The 21,950-nt window shown below is 41.9% G+C and overlaps 2 protein-coding genes across 2 annotated transcripts in view; one reads left to right on the top strand and one right to left on the bottom strand.

The window, feature by feature from the left end:
• The window catches only part of FLRT1 (fibronectin leucine rich transmembrane protein 1), an 88,330-nt gene extending 80,146 nt beyond the window's left edge, over positions 1-8,184 (top strand). Inside the window, exon 2 of the mRNA XM_044270758.1 lies at positions 5,996-8,184. Within this exon, the coding sequence (XP_044126693.1) occupies positions 6,059-8,092 (2,034 nt within the window). The 5' untranslated portion in view covers positions 5,996-6,058 and the 3' untranslated portion in view covers positions 8,093-8,184. The remainder of the gene's footprint in view (positions 1-5,995) is intronic.
• The window catches only part of MACROD1 (mono-ADP ribosylhydrolase 1), a 1,160,748-nt gene that overhangs the window by 533,794 nt on the left and 605,004 nt on the right, over positions 1-21,950 (bottom strand). The window lies entirely within an intron of this gene.

Here is a 21,950-nt window from a genome sequence, read left to right as displayed (position 1 = left end):
GGGGGGCAGAACCGGTCATACCCCGAAACACCGCAGGCGCAGCAACAGGTGTCGGGGTAGACTCTGACGCAACAACCGGAGCGGCAGTAGGAGCGGGCCCAGGAGCGACAACCGACCCATCGGCAACGGAAGCTAAATGAGCCGTGCGTTCAAGCAGGGTTTGCAACGCCACAGCGAACCGACCCAACAGGTGATCCTGCTGATCAAGTCTGGCAACCAGCGTAGGTAGCGAGGATGGCCCTGTACCGTCAGAATTCATGGCTTGGTCCTAATGTCATGGAACCATGAACCAGACATACAACAAGAGATGAGTGGAAATAAGAAGGCTTTATTGAAAATAAAGCTGTAAGGCAAAAGTCCAAACGGATGGCTAAACCGAAGCAGGGTCTTGCGAAACCAGGGATCAGGAACCAGAAGGGTAGTCAGACGAAGCCAGGATCAGGAATCAGCAGGGTAGTCAGACGAAGCCAGGATCAGGAATCAGCAGGGTAGTCAGACGAAGCCAGGATCAGGAACCAGAAGCAGCAGCAGTCTTAGAAGCATGTGAGCACAGGAGGACCAAGCAAGGAACTGAAGCCACAGACCTCCTATATATATGAGCTAGGCATCCAGCTCCTCCCAGTGGGAAGGAGGAGCCGCAGGGTGGGAGGCTACAAGAAACCCAGAAACCAAGATGGCCGCCAGCACATGTCAAACGAAGGAGAACAGCAAGGAGGTAAGACCATGACACCCAGTCACCCCCTCGTGGGGAAGGAGACACCAGTTCAAGGACAGTGAAACGGAGAACTGAGGGATCTCCTCCATGACAATCATTGACATGGGTGGCTACCGATGTTGGTTCCTTCTTATTAACATCATTAATATGTTCAAGGATTCTTCTCCTGAACTCACGTATGGTCTTCCCCACATAATCCATAGGACATGGACACTGGTACAGATAAACCAATCCTTTTGACATGCAATTGATGAAGTTGCAAACCTGATAGGAGTGACCCGTGACAGAGCAGGTAATTGTCTTAGCAGTCGAGACGTATTGACAGGCCTTGCATCTACTGCATTTAAAGACCCCCATGGGTTTACGATCTAGCCACGAACCACTTTTAGCTGGTGGTGAAAAGTGGCTGCAAACAAGACGGTCCTTAAGGCTCCTACCCCGTCTATAGGAGACCGCAGGATGTTCGCTCACAATATCCGGAGTCCCAGGCTATGAGCTGTGCGCTGCGATTGGCCAGCAGAAAGGGACAACCCTAATAGAAAAACTCCGCCCAGTACAACAGAGGGAGCTGCAGACACCGGAGCCTATACCAGGCGAACGGAGCGGCGCCCAGACATACTAGTAAGTGCAGGGGGCCCCTGGGCGCCGCTCTGCCCACTGATATAGTTCGTTTTTCGTTTTTAAACTAGTGAAAGGTCCTCTTTAAGGCCCACCTTATTCTGATTAAGATCTAATACAAACCGTTTAAAGCTAAGGGGATCACCCTTCCAGACCACGAACACGTCGTCTATATATCGTGTCCAAAATTGGATATTGTCTGCCCACCAGACGACGTGGTCGGGAAACACGTGAGTGTCCTCCCACCAGCCCAGGAAGAGGTTGGCATAGGACGGGGCACAAGGGCTGCCCATTGCCGTCCCCCTGAGCTGATGGTAGAACCGTGCATCAAATAAGAAAAAAATATGGTTAAGGGTGAACCCCAAAAGCTCCAGAATGAAGGCATTGTGAGGTAGTGGTCAACGGCTCTAAGACCCTGATCATGTGGTATGGAACTGTACAGTGCTTCGACGTCAATGCTGCCCAGTAGACAGTCTGGATCGAGATTCAGGGTGTTAATTTTATTGAGAAAGTCCATCGTGTCCCTCGTGTAAGCCGGGAGGGACACGACGAACTCCCTCAGAATCTGGTCCAGATAGATACCGCAGTTCTGGGTTAAGCAATTAATGCCTGAAACTATCGGGCGACCTTTTAGGGGAGATGTCCCCTTATGTATTTTGGGGGAGCCTATAGAATGTGGCTATAAGTGGTTTCGCCGGTAATAAGAAATCGTATTCGGCTGCACTTATGACCTTATTGAGTACACCTTTACTCAGGATGTTCTTTAATTCTCCCAAGTACAGTTGTGTATGTACTGTGACAAGTACATGTAAACATGTAACAGAGTTTATCCTGTACATCTGATCCTGTACATCTAATCCAGAGGAAGGCAAAAAAAAAAAAACTCAAGGTCGAAGCCAACCTTCCTCATTTTAGGGGTATTTTTTTTTCAAAACTCAAATCATGCAATAAGAATACCACCCTTCTCCAGAATTCTAGTAGTATAACATTATATATTATTACACCCAGGAAATACATCCAGGCCCCTATTTTCATCACCACTTCCTCGGGCAGAGAGTTCCATAGTCTCACTGCTCTTACCGTAAAGAATCCTCTTTTATGTTTGTGTAGAAACCTTCTTTCCTCTAGTCATAGAGCAGGGTTCAGTAACCTTTTGTTCAGCTGCTGTGAAACTACAACTCCCAACAGGCACACTTGCTCAGCTGGTTTTGTAACTCCCAAAGAAGTGAAAGAAGGATTCTTGGAGTTGGAGTTTCAGAACAGCTGATTCCTGTCACAGAGGATGTCCCCTTGCAATACAATTGTCTGGTCATCCAGTCTTGACTAATGGATAAGGAGTAGATTCCAGCAGAAGGAAGAGTAAGACTACACATAAATACTGTATACAGTATATTGTGCTATAGGGCAGAATAACAAAATGTCAGTCTAAGAAAAAGCCAGTAAAATCCCCCGCTGTTGGTGCTGTCTGTCCCTCAACACCCCTTGTTTACAGAGGTACAAGATGATTTCTTTAGTCCTTATGAGTCTCCTAAATGATGTCTGACATTCTTAATGCATAATTTATAATATGAGGGCATTAATTTTACAATTTGAACTAGAACTGCTGCAGAACCTCTTTCTGAAGAGTATGTGATCTTCATATCAATCCCTGAATATCATGAACCATCTCCCACCGTGGGGCATTCTGGCTGGTGAACCTGAAATGCCTCGCAGTGTCAGTGAAAGGCAAACCACCCCTTAGTATAAGCCAGAAACCTCCCAGGGACAACCATAGACCATTGCTAGTCAGAATGCCTTCCAAGTGCTACCTTAAACCCTATTAAACAGTATATTCCCTCGTCCTTTCCTTTTATCATCTGTGGTCACCCACATGTAGCATCCTCTTCCAGAGGTCGGCACAGGAGTGATCTGTGACACCATATTGCCATATTATCGTTGTGGTTTGACACCTGAACTAGCTGATTTTACAATTATCATTTATATACTACTCCTTCTCAAAAGCAAGCAAATTAGGATGGCAGGTTTCCTTAGAATACCAGGGCTCGTTGCCTTTTTCAGTATCTCCCACAGAGTTGTAGCACACTTCTATGGGCCCTGTGGTTAAACCCCCCAACTAACATTTATGACCTTTATAGCTATCCTGTGAGTAGGTGATAAATACGTCATGTAGGAAATCCTTTTAATTGTCCTTTTTAAAGGAAGTCAGCAGCTTTGACGCAGTAGCTGAGGGGTAAAGCTGTATGGAATGTTATCATATAGCGTGCGACACTTGAAATGTTGTCATACAGCATAAGAGACTACCTGGTCTAACTTTACGCCGTCTAAATATTAGACAGGATTGGTAAATCCGCCCCACTGTTACTAAAATGTACGACAATAATTTAATACAGCTCTACCCAAAAAACTTTTGACTTCGGCAAAAATGTCCCAATTGCCACAATGCCATGACATGTTCTCTGAATGGTCTCACAATAGTGATCTATATAGTGATCATTACTTTTCATTAGATTGTCAGCTCTGCAGGCAGGATTCCCCTTATGATGTAGGCTGTTATCCATATAGTGCATCTGTTTTCTCCGCAGGCACTCTAAATTGCCCGTGTGAATCACAGTGACTGCGTTTTGCTCCACATAAAAGCAAATTAATAAGTGAAGAGACGCAGAAGATGAAGTGATTATAATGTGTGAGGAAGTTCTGAGAGTGATTTTTAAGCGCGTGATTGTAAAAGCAAGTCCATCTTTTGACTTACATAATAGCTTCTCCAAGCCATCTCAGCTGGGAGATTAAAGCCTGCGTCACCGGCATTATGATGGAAATCACATTCTGATAATGATTGAGCCCTTCTCGAGCCCTCTGAGATCTGCATAATATAACTCTCTGCACAATGCACTGGTCCCTTGCCAAACTTTAGAAAATCAGCCACAACTCATTATCTATTTAGAGGGTTAATAACCTGATACCCTTTAAGTGTAATAAAAAAAAAACATTTTAAAATATTAAATGCCAGTTACAGCTGTTTACATTTTCTATATCAGTGTGTAAAAGAAAGATACATTCTGGCACAATGCTGCAATTGTTATTTGAGGAGAAAAACTATTTTTAGTTTTTAGATTTCTGTTTCCCCCCCATCATCGAAGAGCCATAACTGTTTTTTTTGTAGGGCAAATTGGCACTATTTAATTTACCATATCATGTACTGAAATAATAGGGAAAAAGTTTTGTAGGGTGAAAATGAGTGTTTAATGTTAGCTAACACCTACGCTACCTTTATTCTTTCAATCACCATATTTTGACACCCATTTGCATCTACTGCTTTGCTTTGCTTTGGTTAGCTGTAGTTTTTGCTGGTTCATTTTCAAAGTACATGTAACATTTTGATCACTTTAACTTTTATTTTTTTAGCAGGACAGGTGGCCAAAATATAGTATCTTTTCTCTTATGTGTGATTTTTTTTTTTCTTTTATGTGGTCACCATGCAGGATAAATACTTATATATTAGCAGTTATATATTAGCAGTTCAGATATTTTTGTATGTAGCAAAACCAATTATGTTTATTTTTTATTATTAATATTTATATAGATCTTAGGAATATGGTGGTTTAAATTTTTTATACTTTAATATTTTTAAAAATTGTTGTCCTTTACTTTTTAGCGCCCTTAGGGGACTTGAATATGAGATCATTCAATGTGTTATAGGATAGACTGCAATAGTTACTACTGCAGTTTATGGGAATTGTGCAGCCTTCCCATTAAGCCCCACTGAAGGCAGGGTTTAAGAGGCAGATTACTATGGCAGCCCTGGTAGCTTGTCTCTAATCACAGACACTCCATGACTTGCAGGATGTCACCAAAAGGCTAAAGAGAGTCTGTCAGCAGTTTCACAACTTTACAACTTCTGACAGAGGTAGATAGGTCAGCGGTAAATCTGTTTAAAAATACTTTGTGGGTGATCATGCTTCTTGCATGACCAAAGAGAATTTTGAATGCTTTTTGCCGCTAGTGCCATGGGGAAATTTCTGAGTGACATCTTTTGTATTCAACCAGTGAACCTATAGAATTGTCTTGCAAACAGATTGTTAAGCCTTCAGTGCACAAAGCCCAGTACACTACACATGACGTGGCAACCTCCATGTCACTTTCAGTTGCAGTACTCGAAGCATCAAAACTTTGAGACATGAGCACCCACAGAGAAAATGTTTAAACAGGTTTTCTTCCATATTTGCCAGGCTGTGGCCAGATCTCCACCGGTCCAACCGGACAGTAACATTTCAGCTTCCGGCAATGCCAGAATGCACAGCCTGCCAGATACTATGTGGTAGTGTAAAACTAGCCTTAGACACTTTTATCTAACTTTTCACCACCTATTGTGCCAAAATTGTGGTGCAATTTGGCACACTTTGTTACATTTTAAGCTTCGCCCCCTCTAGTGAGGTTCAAAAAGTGACTGAAATACATGATAAATGCTGTGCAAGGCATGTACACCAGTGTGGGTCTTAATTTGAGGCAGAATTCTGGTTCATTTCGCTTAGTAAATCTCCCCTAATGTGTTTTTTTTATTATGTTGCATAAAAGAAAATGGCTTGTTGAGTATTTGAGATTCACAATTGTGTCTGACGTTTTCTTCCTTATGTTGTACCTGATTTATTTTTTTATTTTTTTCAGGAATATATCCAAAGTCGTTAGAAACTTACAACAGAGTTGTGATTTGGAAGACTCAGCAACAACATGACAGTCACCACAACCACCACTACCACTGTGGCAGCTGCCTCAGCAGTGGCCACTACAACTGCAGCTGCCACCACAGTTGCTATGACTACAGCTACCTTGGACTTACGTGATTGGCTATTCCTGTGCTATGGACTTATTGCATTTTTGACTGAAGTCATAGATAGCACCAATTGTCCATATGTATGTCGCTGTGACAATGGTTTCATCTACTGTAATGACCGAGGTCTGACATCTATCCCAGCTGAGATTCCAGATGATGCAACCACCCTCTACCTCCAGAACAATCAGATAAATAATGCTGGAGTCCCACCAGAGCTGAAAACTAAAACCAATGTTAGAGTTATCTATTTGTATGAGAATGACCTAGATGAGTTCCCACTCAACCTTCCCCGTTCACTTAGAGAGCTTCACCTCCAAGATAACAACATACGCAGTGTGACACGGGATGCTCTTTCCCGAATACCACTTATAGAAAAGCTTCACTTAGATGACAACTCTGTGTCAACTGTCAGCATTGAAGATGATGCCTTCCTAGATAGTCGTCAACTTCGCTTGCTGTTCCTTTCTCGCAACCATCTTAGTAGCATTCCCAATGGTTTGCCGCACACTCTGGAAGAGCTAAGATTAGATGATAACCGCATTTCTACCATACCACTTCATGCATTCAAGGGACTCAACAATTTGCGGAGGTTAGTGCTTGATGGCAATCTCCTGGCAAATCAGCGCATTGCAGATGACACATTTAGCCGCCTCCAAAATTTGACTGAGCTGTCCTTAGTAAGAAATTCATTGGCTGCTCCACCATTAAACCTACCCCCTGCTCATCTACAAAAGCTGTATTTACAGGACAATGCCATCACACATATTCCCTATAATACACTGTCCAAGATGAAGCAACTACAGAGACTGGATTTGTCCAACAATAATCTTACTGCACTCCCTCGTGGCCTTTTTGATGACCTGGAGAACCTGAGCCAACTCCTCCTCAGGAATAATCCCTGGTTTTGTGGTTGCAATCTTATTTGGCTTCGAGATTGGGTAAAGGCTAGAGCCACTATCGTCAATGTACGGGGCCTAATGTGTCAGGGTCCTGAGAAGGTTAGAGGCATGGCCATCAAAGACATAACTCATGAGATGGATGAATGTTTTGAGGGAGGTCCCCAGAACAATGTAGCATCTGCACGAGCAACTCCTGCAAGTCCTTCAATCACTACCCCTCCTCAAGGATCGCTGTTTACTCTCAAGTCTAAAAGGCCAGGTATTCGATTGCCAGATTCCAATCTGGATTACCCTATGGAAACCGGAGCAGGGACAAAGTCTTTGGTGATTAGTGTCAAACCACTGACAGCTGACAGTATTCGCATCACTTGGAAGTCCTCTGTCCCAGCCAGTTCTTTTCGCCTGAGCTGGTTGAGGCTAGGTCATAGTCCAGCTGTTGGCTCTATAACAGAAACTTTGGTGCAAGGAGACAAGACCGAGTATTTATTAACAGCCCTGGAGCCCAGATCTACCTACATTATCTGCATGGTTTCAATGGAAACAGGAAACTCCTATCTTACAGATGAGTCACCCGTATGTGCCAAAGCAGAGACAGGGGATGTCTATGGCCCTACTACTACACTTAATCGAGAACAAAATGCTGATCCCCTTGCTGGTTTACCTTTAGCAGGCATTATTGGAGGGGCTGTCACACTTGTCTTCCTTTTTCTCATTTTAGCATCTATTTGTTGGTATGTTCATCGAGCTGGGCAATTACTTACTCGTGAAAGAGCCTGCAGTCGGGGAAGCCGAAAGAAAGACGATTATATTGAATCTGGCACCAAGAAAGATAACTCTATATTGGAGATTAGAGGACCAGGGCTTCAGATGTTACCAATAAACCCTCACAGAGCCAAGGAGGAGTATGTGATCCATACCATATTTCCATCCAATGGTACCAGTCTTTACAAAAGTACCCACACGATAGGTTATGGCACTCACAGGGGATACAGAGATGGTGGTATTCCTGACACAGACTACTCCTATACATGATGAACCATTATTTCTTGGACTGAAAATATTCCTTTCCATAGTAAAAACTCTGGTTCTCCTGGTGCCCACAAGATTCCTAACAGTGTAAGAGAAAGAATTAGATATATAGGTAAACCTAAGTTATGACACAAGACTCTATGGGATAATTTGTAGGAAAGGAAAAATATCCATATCCTTAAACCTGAGTATAAAGAAGAATAAAAATGACAAGACACGCAGTAGTCCATACCCTTCAAATTGAAAGGGTCGTGGGAGAACTCAGTTACGTTAATACAGAAGTTTAAACCATTTTAGAACAAGGAAAAAAAATTAGAGATTCAAGCACTTGGATACAATTTGCATATAACCTGACAATACTTCCTTTTAGTTTTGTTCAATTCAGGGTGAAAATGAAGACATGGTGCAATGAATATTTGTTTTACATCTCTCACTTATACTCCGTAAAATTTGCCCTCTGCAAGTTTTTTTCTTTTATGTTTTTTGTTTTTTTTTTACATATTAACTTATCACTAGTGGAAATAAATGGCAACATAAGAAAGCAAATAATTCTACAGATGGGAGATCTTTTTTTTCTAATTGTAAATGAGTTTTCCCAGATTTATAGTGAACTTTCATTAATTTCCGCAAAAAAAAAAGTTAATTGAACTGAATGATAGGAACCTAGTTGTGAAGCAGAGAACAATAGAAATGTTACCTACGACAGACTTTCTATACAATAGACTTTTTATTCAGTCTCTGTGAAAACCTGTACTGACAACTCAGATCATTCAGCAGATATCTGTAGCGTGTGATGGTAATATACGTGTTCAGTATCCTAATGTATCATACAATCCACCTGACCGCAGGAATCATGGGTTGGTTAATTAGGCAGAGAATGACAGCTTCGTCTATATTGGAGCCCCCCCTCATTCATCTGAAAAAGACACTTTTTATGAAGCAGGTATATTTCAGAAGTGAAAAAAATTTAAATGTTATGATTTTCTGTTCTATCTGGGAAATGGTCAGATCTATATCAATTTGTATGTTAGATGTATGGTGTAGGGTGCGTTCACATCACCGTTTAGCTTTCCGTTCTTCTGATCCATCAGAAGAAGAGAGAGAGAGGGAAAAAAAACAGCATCCCGTAAAAAAAAAAAAAACGGATCCTGTTGCATCAGTTCTCATCCGTTTGAGCCATTTCCTTCTGAGATACTTTTTTAAATGGGAAAAAACTGCATGCAGTATTTTTGTTTCTATAAAAATACGAATCTCAGACAGAAATGGCTCAAATGGATGACAACTGATGCAACAGGATCCGTTTTTTTACTGGATCCTGTAAAAAAAAATATCCTATGCAATCCTATGCATAATTAATGCAACAGAATCCGTTTTTTTTACAGGATCCAGTTTTTTTTTCTTTCTCTCTTCTTCTGACAGATCAGAAGAACGGAAAGCTAAACGGTGATATGAATGCACCCTAATGCAGACTACATGGGATTGCATATGTTAAATGTATTTTGGTTACCTAATATCAAAATGTAATGCGCAGGAATAATGTATTCCCTAGATAGAGATTATATGAATGTAATGTCAGTTGGGCAAAAGATTCAGGATCACATATATTTTACTTAAAATTTATACGGAAAAGGCAGCACTTGACCTTTTCCTTTGCCAGCCAGAAAATGAAATTGTATATGGGCAGACTTGGAAAGGAGCATCCTTCCTTTGAACATGTGAGGTCTTATTGCTTTCTGCTTCCAACTAAAACTTTGCCGGTCGCTTGGAAGGTGCCTTATTGCTGTGTGCTGTGTACTAGTAGTGGTTTTCATGACAGTATCGTCATTACAGCCTCATAATTCGTATAGCAGTGAGTCCCAAACTTATTACCAAAGGGGAACTCCTGACAATTGTTTCCGCTCCTTGGGTACTGCTAATGCCATTCAGGCCTCAATGACACTCACTGTGAGGTGGGTGAAGCATTCTGTAATTCCCGTCCAGGGCTATAATTTAGCTCAGATATATGTTTACTGCTTTGCAAAGCATGCTGAAATCAGTTTGCCTTCTTTGTTGTTGCAATTCTGGGCAACCCCTGATTAGATCTTAAGGGCCCCCGAGGTTCCTGTGAACCCTGGCCGAGATATGCTGCCATGTAGGATACCCATAGATAAATTAATATTTGGTTATATAGCTTCCAGAGTGAACTTGCCATTTCGAATGTCTGGTTATGAAATCATTTGAATTTCATTTCAATATCATATTAGAAAATCATAGCTACTTTCTTCCAGAATCGGCACCAATTTTATCCATGGGCCCAATTCAAGTTAATGGGGATGAGCTGCAATATCAGGCACAACCCATGGACAACCGTAGCACCGTTTCTGGAAAAAGCTGACCCATTTTCTCTAATTCTGAGCTACCCCCTTTTAAGACTATAACCCCTGGTAGCACATTTATTCATGTCATTGTGGGTCCCTAAAACTCCTGTCCAATACAAATTCCATGTCTCTCTAGAAAAGTCATCAGAAACCTGTAAAAGTCACCATAGGAGACTGGGAGTGTTGGGACTACTCTCATTCTAGCATTCATTTTCTTTTCTCGCTGATTTGTCTTTGTTTGCTGCTGGCTTCATATTAACAAGCAATTTGCAGTTCTCTTCTGCTAGAGAAACTCTATCTGCAACATGTGGAAGGGAGCTGAAATGTGACAGTAGAAAACAGCATAAAAACGATGGGAGGAAATATATTTGGGAGGGTAATGCAAATTTCTCACCGGTTATAACAAGAGAGAGGGTGGGAAGATGCTGATGACAATGTGTAATCTCACAGATGAAACTAAATGTGTTGGCAGATATTTTTATTATGTGTTCTTATCAGAATAGTGTTTTATATATAATAATTAGATGCCATTTCCACATATAATTCCAGAACCAGCAGGGATAGAGTGTTAAATACTCAGCTCCATTCACCAGTCCCCCCTCCCCCCCAGCAGCCACAGGGTCCATCCAACATATAGTCATAAGCCCGGTCACCGGTCCTCTACAGACTGCCACTGTACAAACCTTTACTATTCAAATGGATGTGCCACTTATTGTCTTACATTTTTCTAGAAGGAAATACTTGCTTTACTGCATGGATGTCAAACTCATGGCCCTCCAGATGTTGCAAAACTACAACTCCCATCATTCCCTGATAGCTGTAGTATGCCCAGGCATGATGGGAGTTGTAGTTTTGCAACAGCTGGAGGGCCACGAGTTTGACATCCCTGCTTTACTGGCTCTGCATAGCTACTTCCATGGTATTCTTATAGGTGATAACTAGGATACAGTCATTAATACTGAGAATGGCAAGATCAGATGGTTATAGATATAGCCGAACGTAGATGGGAACCTGTACTGGTTTTGGTAAAAATAAAGTGTATATGGAGGAAAAATGTATAGACTATTTCATGTTTACATATTTAAATGGGTATTCCAGTAATACGACATTATCTCCTCTCCACAGGACAATTAGATCAGTGAGTGGTCCGACTGCTAGGGCTCCCAATGATCTCAAGAATAGGTGCCCCCTTACCCAAAAATGTATGGAATGGCTGGTTGAGCATGCTCCATGGCACTCCATTAAAGGGTTATCCCATGACTAATGTAAAAAATGAAGATCAGACATCATACAGTACACAACATTCTCTTTCTAACAAAGCTAGAACCAGCCCTGTACCTCACATGGATCCAGAGATCTCCCTATTCACTGCTCTGCTAGATTTATATCAAGCTGACAGCTCAAGGGGAGTGTCTTTTCTGCTGCAGCTAAGGAGGCGTGTCTATGATCTCCCTATCACAGCTCAGGAGGCAGTTGAAGGATGAAACTGAGCATGTGCGGCCATCTCAGTGAGCAGGACAAGGAAATAAGAAAAAAAAACAGCAGGTGGCGCTATACTGATACATTTTATTGAATAACTCACTGGCTATGGTAAATATTTAATTACATGCAATTACAAAAGTACTAAGATCCAGGTGCTGGTTTGAAAACTGTAGAATATTTTTTGTGAGACAACCTCTTTAACTCTCTAGGGGAATTCTAGAGATAGCCAGGAACAGTGCTCAGCTATTTCTGGTAGTCCCATAGAGAATAAATGGAGTAGCACGGTACATGCTCTGCCAGCCACTCTATTCATTTTGGGGTTCATTGCCCCCATTCTTGTGAATAATGGGGAGCCCAGTGGTTGAATAGGGATGAAATTCTTATAACCAGGATATCCCTTTAAGAAAATGAAAGGCTCAACTATAAAACATATTGGGGTAGATTTATCAAAACTGGTTTAAAGGAATACTGGCTTAGTTGCCCATAGCAACCAATCAACTTTCATTTTCCAAAGGAGCTCTGAAAAATGAAAGGTGAAATCTGATTGGTTGCTATGGGTAATTAAGACTGTTTTTCTTTACACCAGTTTGGATAAATCTCCCCCATTATCTTAGTTACTGCCATTAATTATTAATCTTAAAGCCCCTTGCAAACGAGCGTTCCTCCCGCAGCGAGTCCGCAACGCAGCTCCCGGCCTGACTTCCCAGTGCTGCCGGGGGTCACATAGCATTATATTGGTTTATGATGTTATGTAACCCTTACAGTTCTGGAATGTATTGGATAACACTGGCAGTCACTGGAATTGGGTTCACAATCCGCATCAGACGGTCCGTACTGCAAAAAAGTAGTGCATGCACGGCCAGTGCCCATATTTTGTGGACATGCTCAGGCAGCAGCCCTGTCCAAGAGCCCTCTAGTGGGTCCAACATTCTTTGCACATCAATTTCTTAATATATCATAATTGCAATTGTATCGTTTTTCTGATAGAGCTCTGAAAAAACTGCTTAGATTTAAATGATAAAATTCTGTGTATCTACAGCCACCACTAGTGCATACTGTTTTATTATTGAGTCCATAGAGATAACATTAACCCTTTTCAGGACCGGGCCATTTTTGTGTTTCCATTTTGTACCCCTAGCCTTCCCACAGCCGTATTTTTTTTATTTTCCCATTTACATACTGATCTGTTCTCTTCATTCTCAGGGCCAGTATGATTACAGTGATACCACATTTTATGCTTTGCATAGCCATATTCTGACCCCATAACTTTTTTTATATTTACGTCTATTGGACTGTGTAAGGACTCATTTGTTGCGGGGCAATCCATACTTTTTATTAATACCATTAATACCATTACCATACCATGAGGTGACAAAAAATGGCAATATGGACATTTAGATTTTTTCCGTTACAGCATTCACCGGGATAAATAAATTTATATTTTAATAGTAATGGCACACTGAGGCATAGTAATACCTATGATCTTTATTTTTTTGTTTATTTTTTATTATACAGAATTGGGGGTGATTTGAATTTTTAGGTTTTTTTTACCTTTTTTAAAACTCCCAAATTAGCATTGCAGTGTATGGGAGATTTGCTATGTTATTATGGACCCCTGCCACCCGCAGATCTGTATAAGAACCACAGCTGTAATAGCCTGGGATTCTTAAGAGAGACCCGGATTATTACAGAGAACTCTTCAGAGGAAAGCCTCCTTAGAACCACAGCATCTGAGGTGTTTAGTGTCTGCAATCGGCGTTATTGCTAATCACACCCATTAACTTTGGATGTATGCTATTTAAAACAGTAGAAAACTGGTGGCTATGGCGCCCACTCTGCTCTTATGCTGCCGTCATTTTTAAATTCCGTACTTCCACCGTACATGTACGGTGGTAGTCATGAAGGGGTTAAGCAGTAAGCTCCCTCTAGTGGCATCTAGTGGCATTATATTAAAGGGGTTGTCTCACTTCAGCAAATTTCATGTATAATGTAGAGAAATTAATACCAGGCAGTTACTAATGTATTGTAATTCTCCATATTACTTCTTTTGCTGGCCGGTTTCATTTTTCCATCACAGTTATACAATGCGGTGGCCCTGCTTGCACACTATAAGAAAAAGCATTGGCCCATGTGCGCTCCTGCGGCCTTGGCCACCAGAGAGGCCGGCACATTTTCCTATAGTGTGCAAGAGCGGCCACCTCTGCGGGATTGCAGGGCGGTCCTAACCATGATGATGGATGCCACAGTATGGCATCTGTTTGAGGCATCTATTAACATATACTTTTTGTGTGTACATTAAACATATGACAAAAACGTGATGAGAACCGATCCTAACCTGTGCATATAGACAGCAATGAAGTACTTAGATTGTGGCACATGAGGTTAGTGACACCAAGTTTAGCTCCAGAGGAAGATAGAAGTTGAGTTTTGGCATAAAGTAGATAGGTGTCTAGAGCAGGCACTAGCAAAAAGCGGGCAAGATAATCCTCACCACAGAAAATCTGCATGTGCATACAAAGGAGCCACCAGCAAAAGGCATTTATTAAGGGTGCAAATGTGGAGATGGATTGCGTGTGACATTTTCCTTGATTATCCCGCGTTCAAGCATGTGTTTGTCACAAATGAGATACAGTCATGAAAAATGCATGACACTGTACACGATTGTGGGTTATAAAAGGTTGCAATTTATTTCTCCATTTTCAATTGTGTGTAGAAGTAATCAGCATCAGGACTATACGTCTGGTAATACAGGGGATGTGTACAGGAACTATACTGTACATATGTAGCAGCTGAAATAAATGGCAGCAAATGGCCCCTAGTCCTATGCAGTATATCAACTGAAAATGAATTTTAATTTTTTTATATACCTTTTAAAGAATATCATTCATAAACTGTTGTGTTTGTCCATAGAAGAGTGGCTCTATCAAGCTCAAGACCCCTGGCCAGCATCCCCCCTCTAACATTATTACAAGGCTTTGAAATGAGACAGGGGGTGCACTAGAGAGGAATGTAGGTAAGCTGGGAGTCTTAAAGGGGTTATCCAAAGTCTAACACATTCCCCCCAATGCCAGGGCCCCTCATAGCAGGGTAAGTATAATCTATGTGAGGGGCCCGGGCAATGGGGGGAATGTTTTAGACATAGGATAAAGCATTTGACACTGTAACGCATAAAAGGTTAGTATATAAAATGAGAATGCTTGGACTGGGAGAAAACGTCTGTATGTGGGTAAGTAACTGGCGGTACACACTTAGATTGGGTCACTGTCACTAGTGGGGTACCTCAGGGGTCAGTATTGGGCGCTATTCTCTTCAATATATTTATTAAGGATTTTGTAGAAGGCTTGCACAGTAAAATATCATTTTTTGCAGATGACACTAAACTGTGTAAAGTAATTGACACGGAAGAGGGCAGTATACTACTACAGGTGGATCTGGATAGATTGGAGGCTTGGGCAGAGAAGTGGCAGATGAGGTTTAACCCTGACAAATGTAAAGTTATGCACATGGGAAGGAATAATGCAAGTCACCCGTACATACTAAATGGTATAACACAGCGTAACACTGACATGGAAAAGGATCTAGGAATTTTAGTGGACAGCAAACTAAGCTGTAGAAACCAGTGTCAGGCAGCTTCTGCCAAGGCCAATAAGATAATGGGTTGCATCAAAAGGGGCATAGATGCCCGTGATGAGAACATAGTCCTACTACTTTACAAATCACTAGTCAGACCACACATGGAGTACTGTGTACAGTTCTGGGCTCCTGTGAACAAGGCAGACATAGCAGAGCTGGAGAGGGTTCAGAGGAGGGCAACTAAAGTAATAAATTGAATGGGGTGGACTACAGTACCCTGAAAGATTATCAACATTAGGGTTATTCACTTTAGAGAAAAGATGACTGAGGGGAGATCTAATTACTATGTATAAATATATCAGGGGTCAGTACAGAGATCTCTCCCATCATCTGTTTATCCCCAGGACAGTGACTGTGACGAGGGGACATCCTCTGCGTCTGGAGGAAAGAAGGTTTGTACACAAATATAGAAGAGGGTTCTTTACGGTAAGAGCAGTGAGACTATGGAGCTCTCTGCCTGAGGAGGTGGTGCTGGTGAGTACAATAAAGGAATTCAAGAGGGGCCTGGAAGTATTTCTGAAGTGTAATAATACTACAGGCTATAGCTACTAGAGCGATCCAGGGATTTATTCTGATTGCCTGATTGGAGTCGGGAAGGAATTTTTTATTCCCCTAAAGTGGGGAAAATTGGCTTCTACCTCACAGGGATTTTTTTGCCTTCCTCTGGATCTGCTTGCAGGATAACAGGCCGAACTGGATGGGCAGATGTCTTTTTTTGGCCTTTTATACCATGTTACTATGATAACCCCTTTAAGACTCCCAGAAAATGTGTTCTAGGTATTACTAAGTTACAAATGCTCTTTAAAATGTAGAATCTTAGGTCACATTAACATGTGCTGCGCAGACAGCGACAAAACTGGACCGTGTGAATACTCTGTGGGTAATGGTAATGTAATGAGTAATAATGATTTCCATACTTACAGCTTATTGGGCCGGTAAGAAATATAAAACATGCATAGGACATTAATGACACCTATAAAGCTTTGCCAACTGTGTGAGAATAATCATTTATAGCTCCTCATTTAATAGTAATAGATTCAGATGATTTAAAGCCGCTCTCACTGATTCCAGATGCTTGTTTAGATATGGTACAGTGCCGTCTCATCTCCAGTGTTCTCTTGTTATATGTATATCCAGCTTTACATGTATATAAAGGGGCAGTGATTACCATCAAAATAGCATTAAGTCACTTTCCATTCTCTTGTTTTCATACATTTGTATTAGGAATTCTAGTAATCTATGCGTATTAGTAGCATTAAAGTAAAAGGGGGTATCTCATGACTGATGCAAAAAATGAAAATCAGACCTCATATAGTACATGACAGTGTCTTTCTAACCAAGCTAGAACCAGCCCTGTACCTCACATGGATCCAGAGATCTCCCCATTCTTTATTCTGCTAGATTTATATCAAGCTGACAGCTCAGGAGGACTGTCCTTTCTGGGGTTGTCTCCCTATCACAACTCAGGAGCCATTGAAGATCCAGATACTGGTTTGAAAACTGTAGAATATTTTTCGTAGGACAACCCCTTTAAGGATGTGCTGCCCTGCAAGTTGGACAGACACTGAGGAATGGTCCCATCTTCTTCTCTAGTGCAGATGGGGAAATGATACAAGATCTTTTAAATGCTTATGGACTGTTTAAAGTGGGAATTAAGACCGCTTGCTGGATCTTCTAAGTCTTAGAGATCCACTCTTCTGAGCTAATATATAAAGTTCTCTCCCTCAATAATTGTAAATTATAAAAAAAAAAATGCAGATTTCTTGCAGGGTGCACAAAAAACTGAAAGTAACCGTACATTCATTTGGATAGTCATAGCAGAGTGATGTGTGGCTGCAGCACAAGGACCAGATATTCCGCTTTTGCGCTGTAGAGTGATAGTCACATACACTTTGGACAGCCTGGCCACATTTTCCATCTGTCCCCCTAACATTTGATGGGTTCCTGTCACATACATGCTGGGTTTGATGGGTTTTTAGAGCTAATAACACTGGGAAATGTTCACTTACATTTATTTGGCTGCCATGAACCAACGGGGGGAATGGATCAAAGCTGTGTGTCAGTTCTCAGCTGCACAAAAGCAGTGTTTTATGGTTTCATGCTGCTCGCTGCACTTTTCAAAAAAGCAGGCAGGACTTGGTCTAAGGGGGTTAAATTTATCATCATTTTCTCCAGAAAACTAGCATACATTCTAGCTGAAAGATTTCTGTTTTTGGTGCATGGACAGCCTAAGATTCAAAAAACTCGCGCACCTCTTAAGGAACAGAAAGAAGCTACGTTTATGGAAGCAGCAATCCCAAGATGGTGTAGGTTTAAAAATCTGCAGAGCAGTGAAAGGGGCCGCCATGGTCCCCAAGGAGGCATTTCCAGGAATACTCTGCCTATAACCATATTACACAGCTCTTCCCAGAAGGGATAAGCCTGTTATCATCTACTTAAGAACACATTAGTTATTCCAGTTAACATGATGACATGTGACAGTAATCCAGTTACTTAGGTAGTTGGATAATCAGGGGTCCCCTGAGCAGTACCAGCTTGTGTTAAAACAAACTCTATAATGCAATTACCGCCAGATTAAACACGACAACTCACAATACAACTTTTCAGTAACATTTAATGTTCTGATTCTGAAAACCATATTTAAATATCTGTGGAGGTCATTGAACCGCAGGCATTGACCTTTTCTTAAATTTCAGAACAGTTCTTTTTAGTCCGATAACCTTTCCACAACTGCACGGAGAAGGCTGCCATATCTTCCTGAATGTTCATCCCTGTTTACTGACAAGACTTCCCAGTAAGAGAGCACACAGTAAATGGGTATATAAAAATACAATAAATAAATGACCGGCATGGCACATTTAGCAGCTTTGCCGGATTTGGGCTCTGTGCCAAGCAGCCGCATACCCTATTCCTGTCATTTCTATCGTATGTTTCCCCACTATAACATTTGATATGCTATACACTAGACAAAATATTAGCCAGGCCTAAATGCATTCCTTTATAAAGCATGTCACCATGTTCTTCACCATGTAACAAATGTGGTCATGTCCCAGTCCTTTTAGCAATAAAAATGGTTACCTCTTTCTATTTTCTATGTTGGTGTTTGTGAATGACCAGTGGACGCATCTGGACTCTGCTCGACATTAGTATCTCTGTAGCCAGAAGCACGAGACGTCGACAGCCTAGATCATAAATGTAACTATTATTGCTTAGGGAACACTCCTCTACATTCACATTATTGGGGGGAAGGGGCGGTGACAGGTCCTTACAGACTAATGGAACTCACTATAGGAATCAATTTTGCAGATCACTAGTTAAAGGGCATCTGTCAGCAGTTTTGTACCTATGAAACTGGCTGACCTGTTACATGTGCACTTGGCAGTTGAAGACATCTGTGTTGGTCCCATGTTCATATTTGTCCGCATTGCTGAGAAAAATGATGTTTTAATATATGCAAATGAGCCCCTAGGAGCAATGGGGACATTGCTGTTACACCTAGAGGCCCTGCTCCCTCTCGACTTTGATTGACAGGGCCAGGCAATGTAAATGTGATTACGAATGTCTGGCCCTGTCAATCAAAGTGGAAAGGGAGCAGCAGTTGCAGAGAGAGCAAACCCTTTAGGTGTAACGGCAACTCCCCCATTGCTCCTAGAGGCTCATTTGCATATATTAAAACATCATTTTTCTCAGCAATGTGGACACATATGAACATAGGACCAACAATGTCAATCAAAGTGGAGAGGGCACTGCAGTTCCAGAGAGAGCAGAGCCTCTAGGACATGTATCAGCAACCTCCGGCACTCCAGCTGTTCCAGAACTATAACTCCCAAAATTCTCCTTTCACTTCTATGGGAGTTACAAGAACAGCCAAGCAAGTTTGCATGCTGGGAGTTGTAGTCTCAGGAGTCTCTAGGAGTAATGCTGACACCCCTGTTGTTTACCAAGCACACTGTATAGTGGCTGTACTTGGTATTGCAGCTCAGCCCCATTCACTTGAATGAGTCTGAGCTGCGCCTAGGTCTTGTGACCAATGAATGTGACGTCACTGGTCTAGGAAGAGGTCTAAGTGCTCACAGAGCATTACTACCTCTTCCTACTGATGATCTATCCTGAGGATAGGCCAGCAATATGGAAATCCAGGAAAACTCCTTTAAGAAGAGCCAGTACCTCCCTTTGACAAGATAGATGACGTGACCTAATTTCCTCCATTTTGGAAAGGCATACTCCTCTGGTTTAGTCACCTGTCAGAGAGATGATGGATAGAATAGAATACATTAGGTCCTAACTATAAAGCCAGGAGACACTTGACTGCAATTGTATGCTTGTAGAGTCATCCTCTGTGCAGTTATTCATGGAAATATTGTGAAGTTTTTTATATTCCAATTATCCTCCCTCATTTCTGTTACCAGCTTTCATGCCGTACTGTTAGTGAATCAGACCCATATCATGTAAGAAGGTGCCTGCAGATAAGATTAGCAAGAATCCCGCAGGAAACAGGGCCATTGTATGGGAGTGTTAGTAGTTATGCACTGTAAAGTGATGTGGGAATCCCAGCTGTCAGGATCGCTGTCATCTCTGCCGGCTTGTGTCTCAGCTAAACCTGTTAGTCTATGACCTCTAAGACACCAGCATCTGGGAGGCTAAATTGGATGAGGTGAATTTGTGCAGCGCAGTTACTGAATGTGGCAGGACTGTAGACGTTAGTACATGTGTGCCAGGAGGAGCGAGCCATGAATACCAACTCACAAACACATATCTCATATCTTGACTGCTTCTTCTTTCATTTCCTCAATTATCAGGATTGATTTTTCAATGTAAGTAGAAAAGTGCTCAACATCTTCAAATCTGCTCTTGAGGACTTCTACAGACTAATAACTTTTTATGATCAAGATTCCCTCCTTTAATAACTTTCAGATTTCGGCCCTATCTCATATAACTCTGGTTAGTAGTGTTAGCAGCTGTACTTTTTTTTAGGAACATACCATGTTCTTATAAACCTATTTAACCACTAAAAATGCCTTAAAGGAGTTTCCACTGCTTTTTTATATTGATGAGCTATCCTCTTGATAGGGCATCAATATCAGATCGGTAGTGCACTGGCACTGATCTGCTTTTCAGGAGTAGCTCTGGCACCAGCTCCTTCCATTGTGTAGTGGATGGAGCTGGCTACCACCGCGCCGCGGCCATTCCGCCATTTCTACTTCCGGCTCCACACCTACTCCTGAAGAGAGGTGCAAGGTATCAGACCCTCACCAATCAGATATTGATTGCCTATACTAATGGTAGACCATCAATATAGAGTGGACATAATTTAGCACTGTGAAAGGGGCTGAAAAGGCAGCAGTTTTTTTCATTTTGCACTTTTCTACTGTAACTGCTATATCCATAAGAGCAGCTCACTGAGCACTGTGTATACTGGAAAACAGAAGGCAAAAGAAGTTAGAAACCGGACCTGTTCCTGCTAGGTTGCAAGAGCTTTAAACCTGTGCAATTATAATGCTGCAAGTTTAAGGCGCAGCACCATGCACCCTACCTATATGGTGTATATTCATTTTCAGGGTAAGGGCTCATGCCCACAGCCGTGGGCTGGCCAGGCCTGTGCTGTGGACCGCAAATCACTTGAATGGGGTCCGCGATTCGCATCTGACAGTCCGCACCACAAATAAATAGTGCATGCACTACTTTTTTGCGGTGCGGAGGCACGGCCAGAAACACCACGGAAGCACTCCGTAGTGCTTCTGTGGGGTTCCGATCCATGCTTCTGCTCCGCATCTCCTAATTTGCAGACCCATTCAAGTGAATGAGTCCACATCCATGATACAGGATGCACACAGCCGGTGTCCCATGTATTGCGGACCCATTCAAGTGTGTCCCCTGTATTGCGGACCCGCCGTGTGCGGGGCATCGGCCGTGTGCATGAGCCCTAAGAAAGTTTCTTGAAGTGCTTCTACTGAAACACTAAGCAGCTGTAGATGCCACATATACTGTAGACACAGGGCAGGCATTTGTCTTTATATTTTGCTCCCCTGTTAACCAGCTGTTTAATGCTGCATCGTCTTCTGTGTACATAGGTCTCTAACTGCACAACACCCCACTGTTCATAGCAGCTTTGTCCCATTCATTTGAATGGGACACATCTAGAACACCAAGCACAGCACTTACAGATAACCAAACAGTATATTTTCTGAGACTTTACAATAAATGAATCAGAGATGTGTAGAACGTAGAGCTAATGTGACAGTAACTGGAGAGACCTGACGCAGCATCCAGTATAATAAAAAAAATGCTGTGCGGTGTCATTATGTGACCTGAACAGATTCATGGAAGATCTGCTTTCCTTTACTCTTCAGAGGCCATTTACATTAATTGACAGGACATATCCCCCACAT

Source organism: Bufo gargarizans, chromosome 10 (genome assembly GCF_014858855.1).
Source record: "Bufo gargarizans isolate SCDJY-AF-19 chromosome 10, ASM1485885v1, whole genome shotgun sequence".
NCBI classification, from domain to species: domain Eukaryota; kingdom Metazoa; phylum Chordata; class Amphibia; order Anura; family Bufonidae; genus Bufo; species Bufo gargarizans.
The sequence above is the reverse complement of the archived record's forward strand: the minus strand, read 5'-3'. Positions and strand labels throughout refer to the sequence as shown.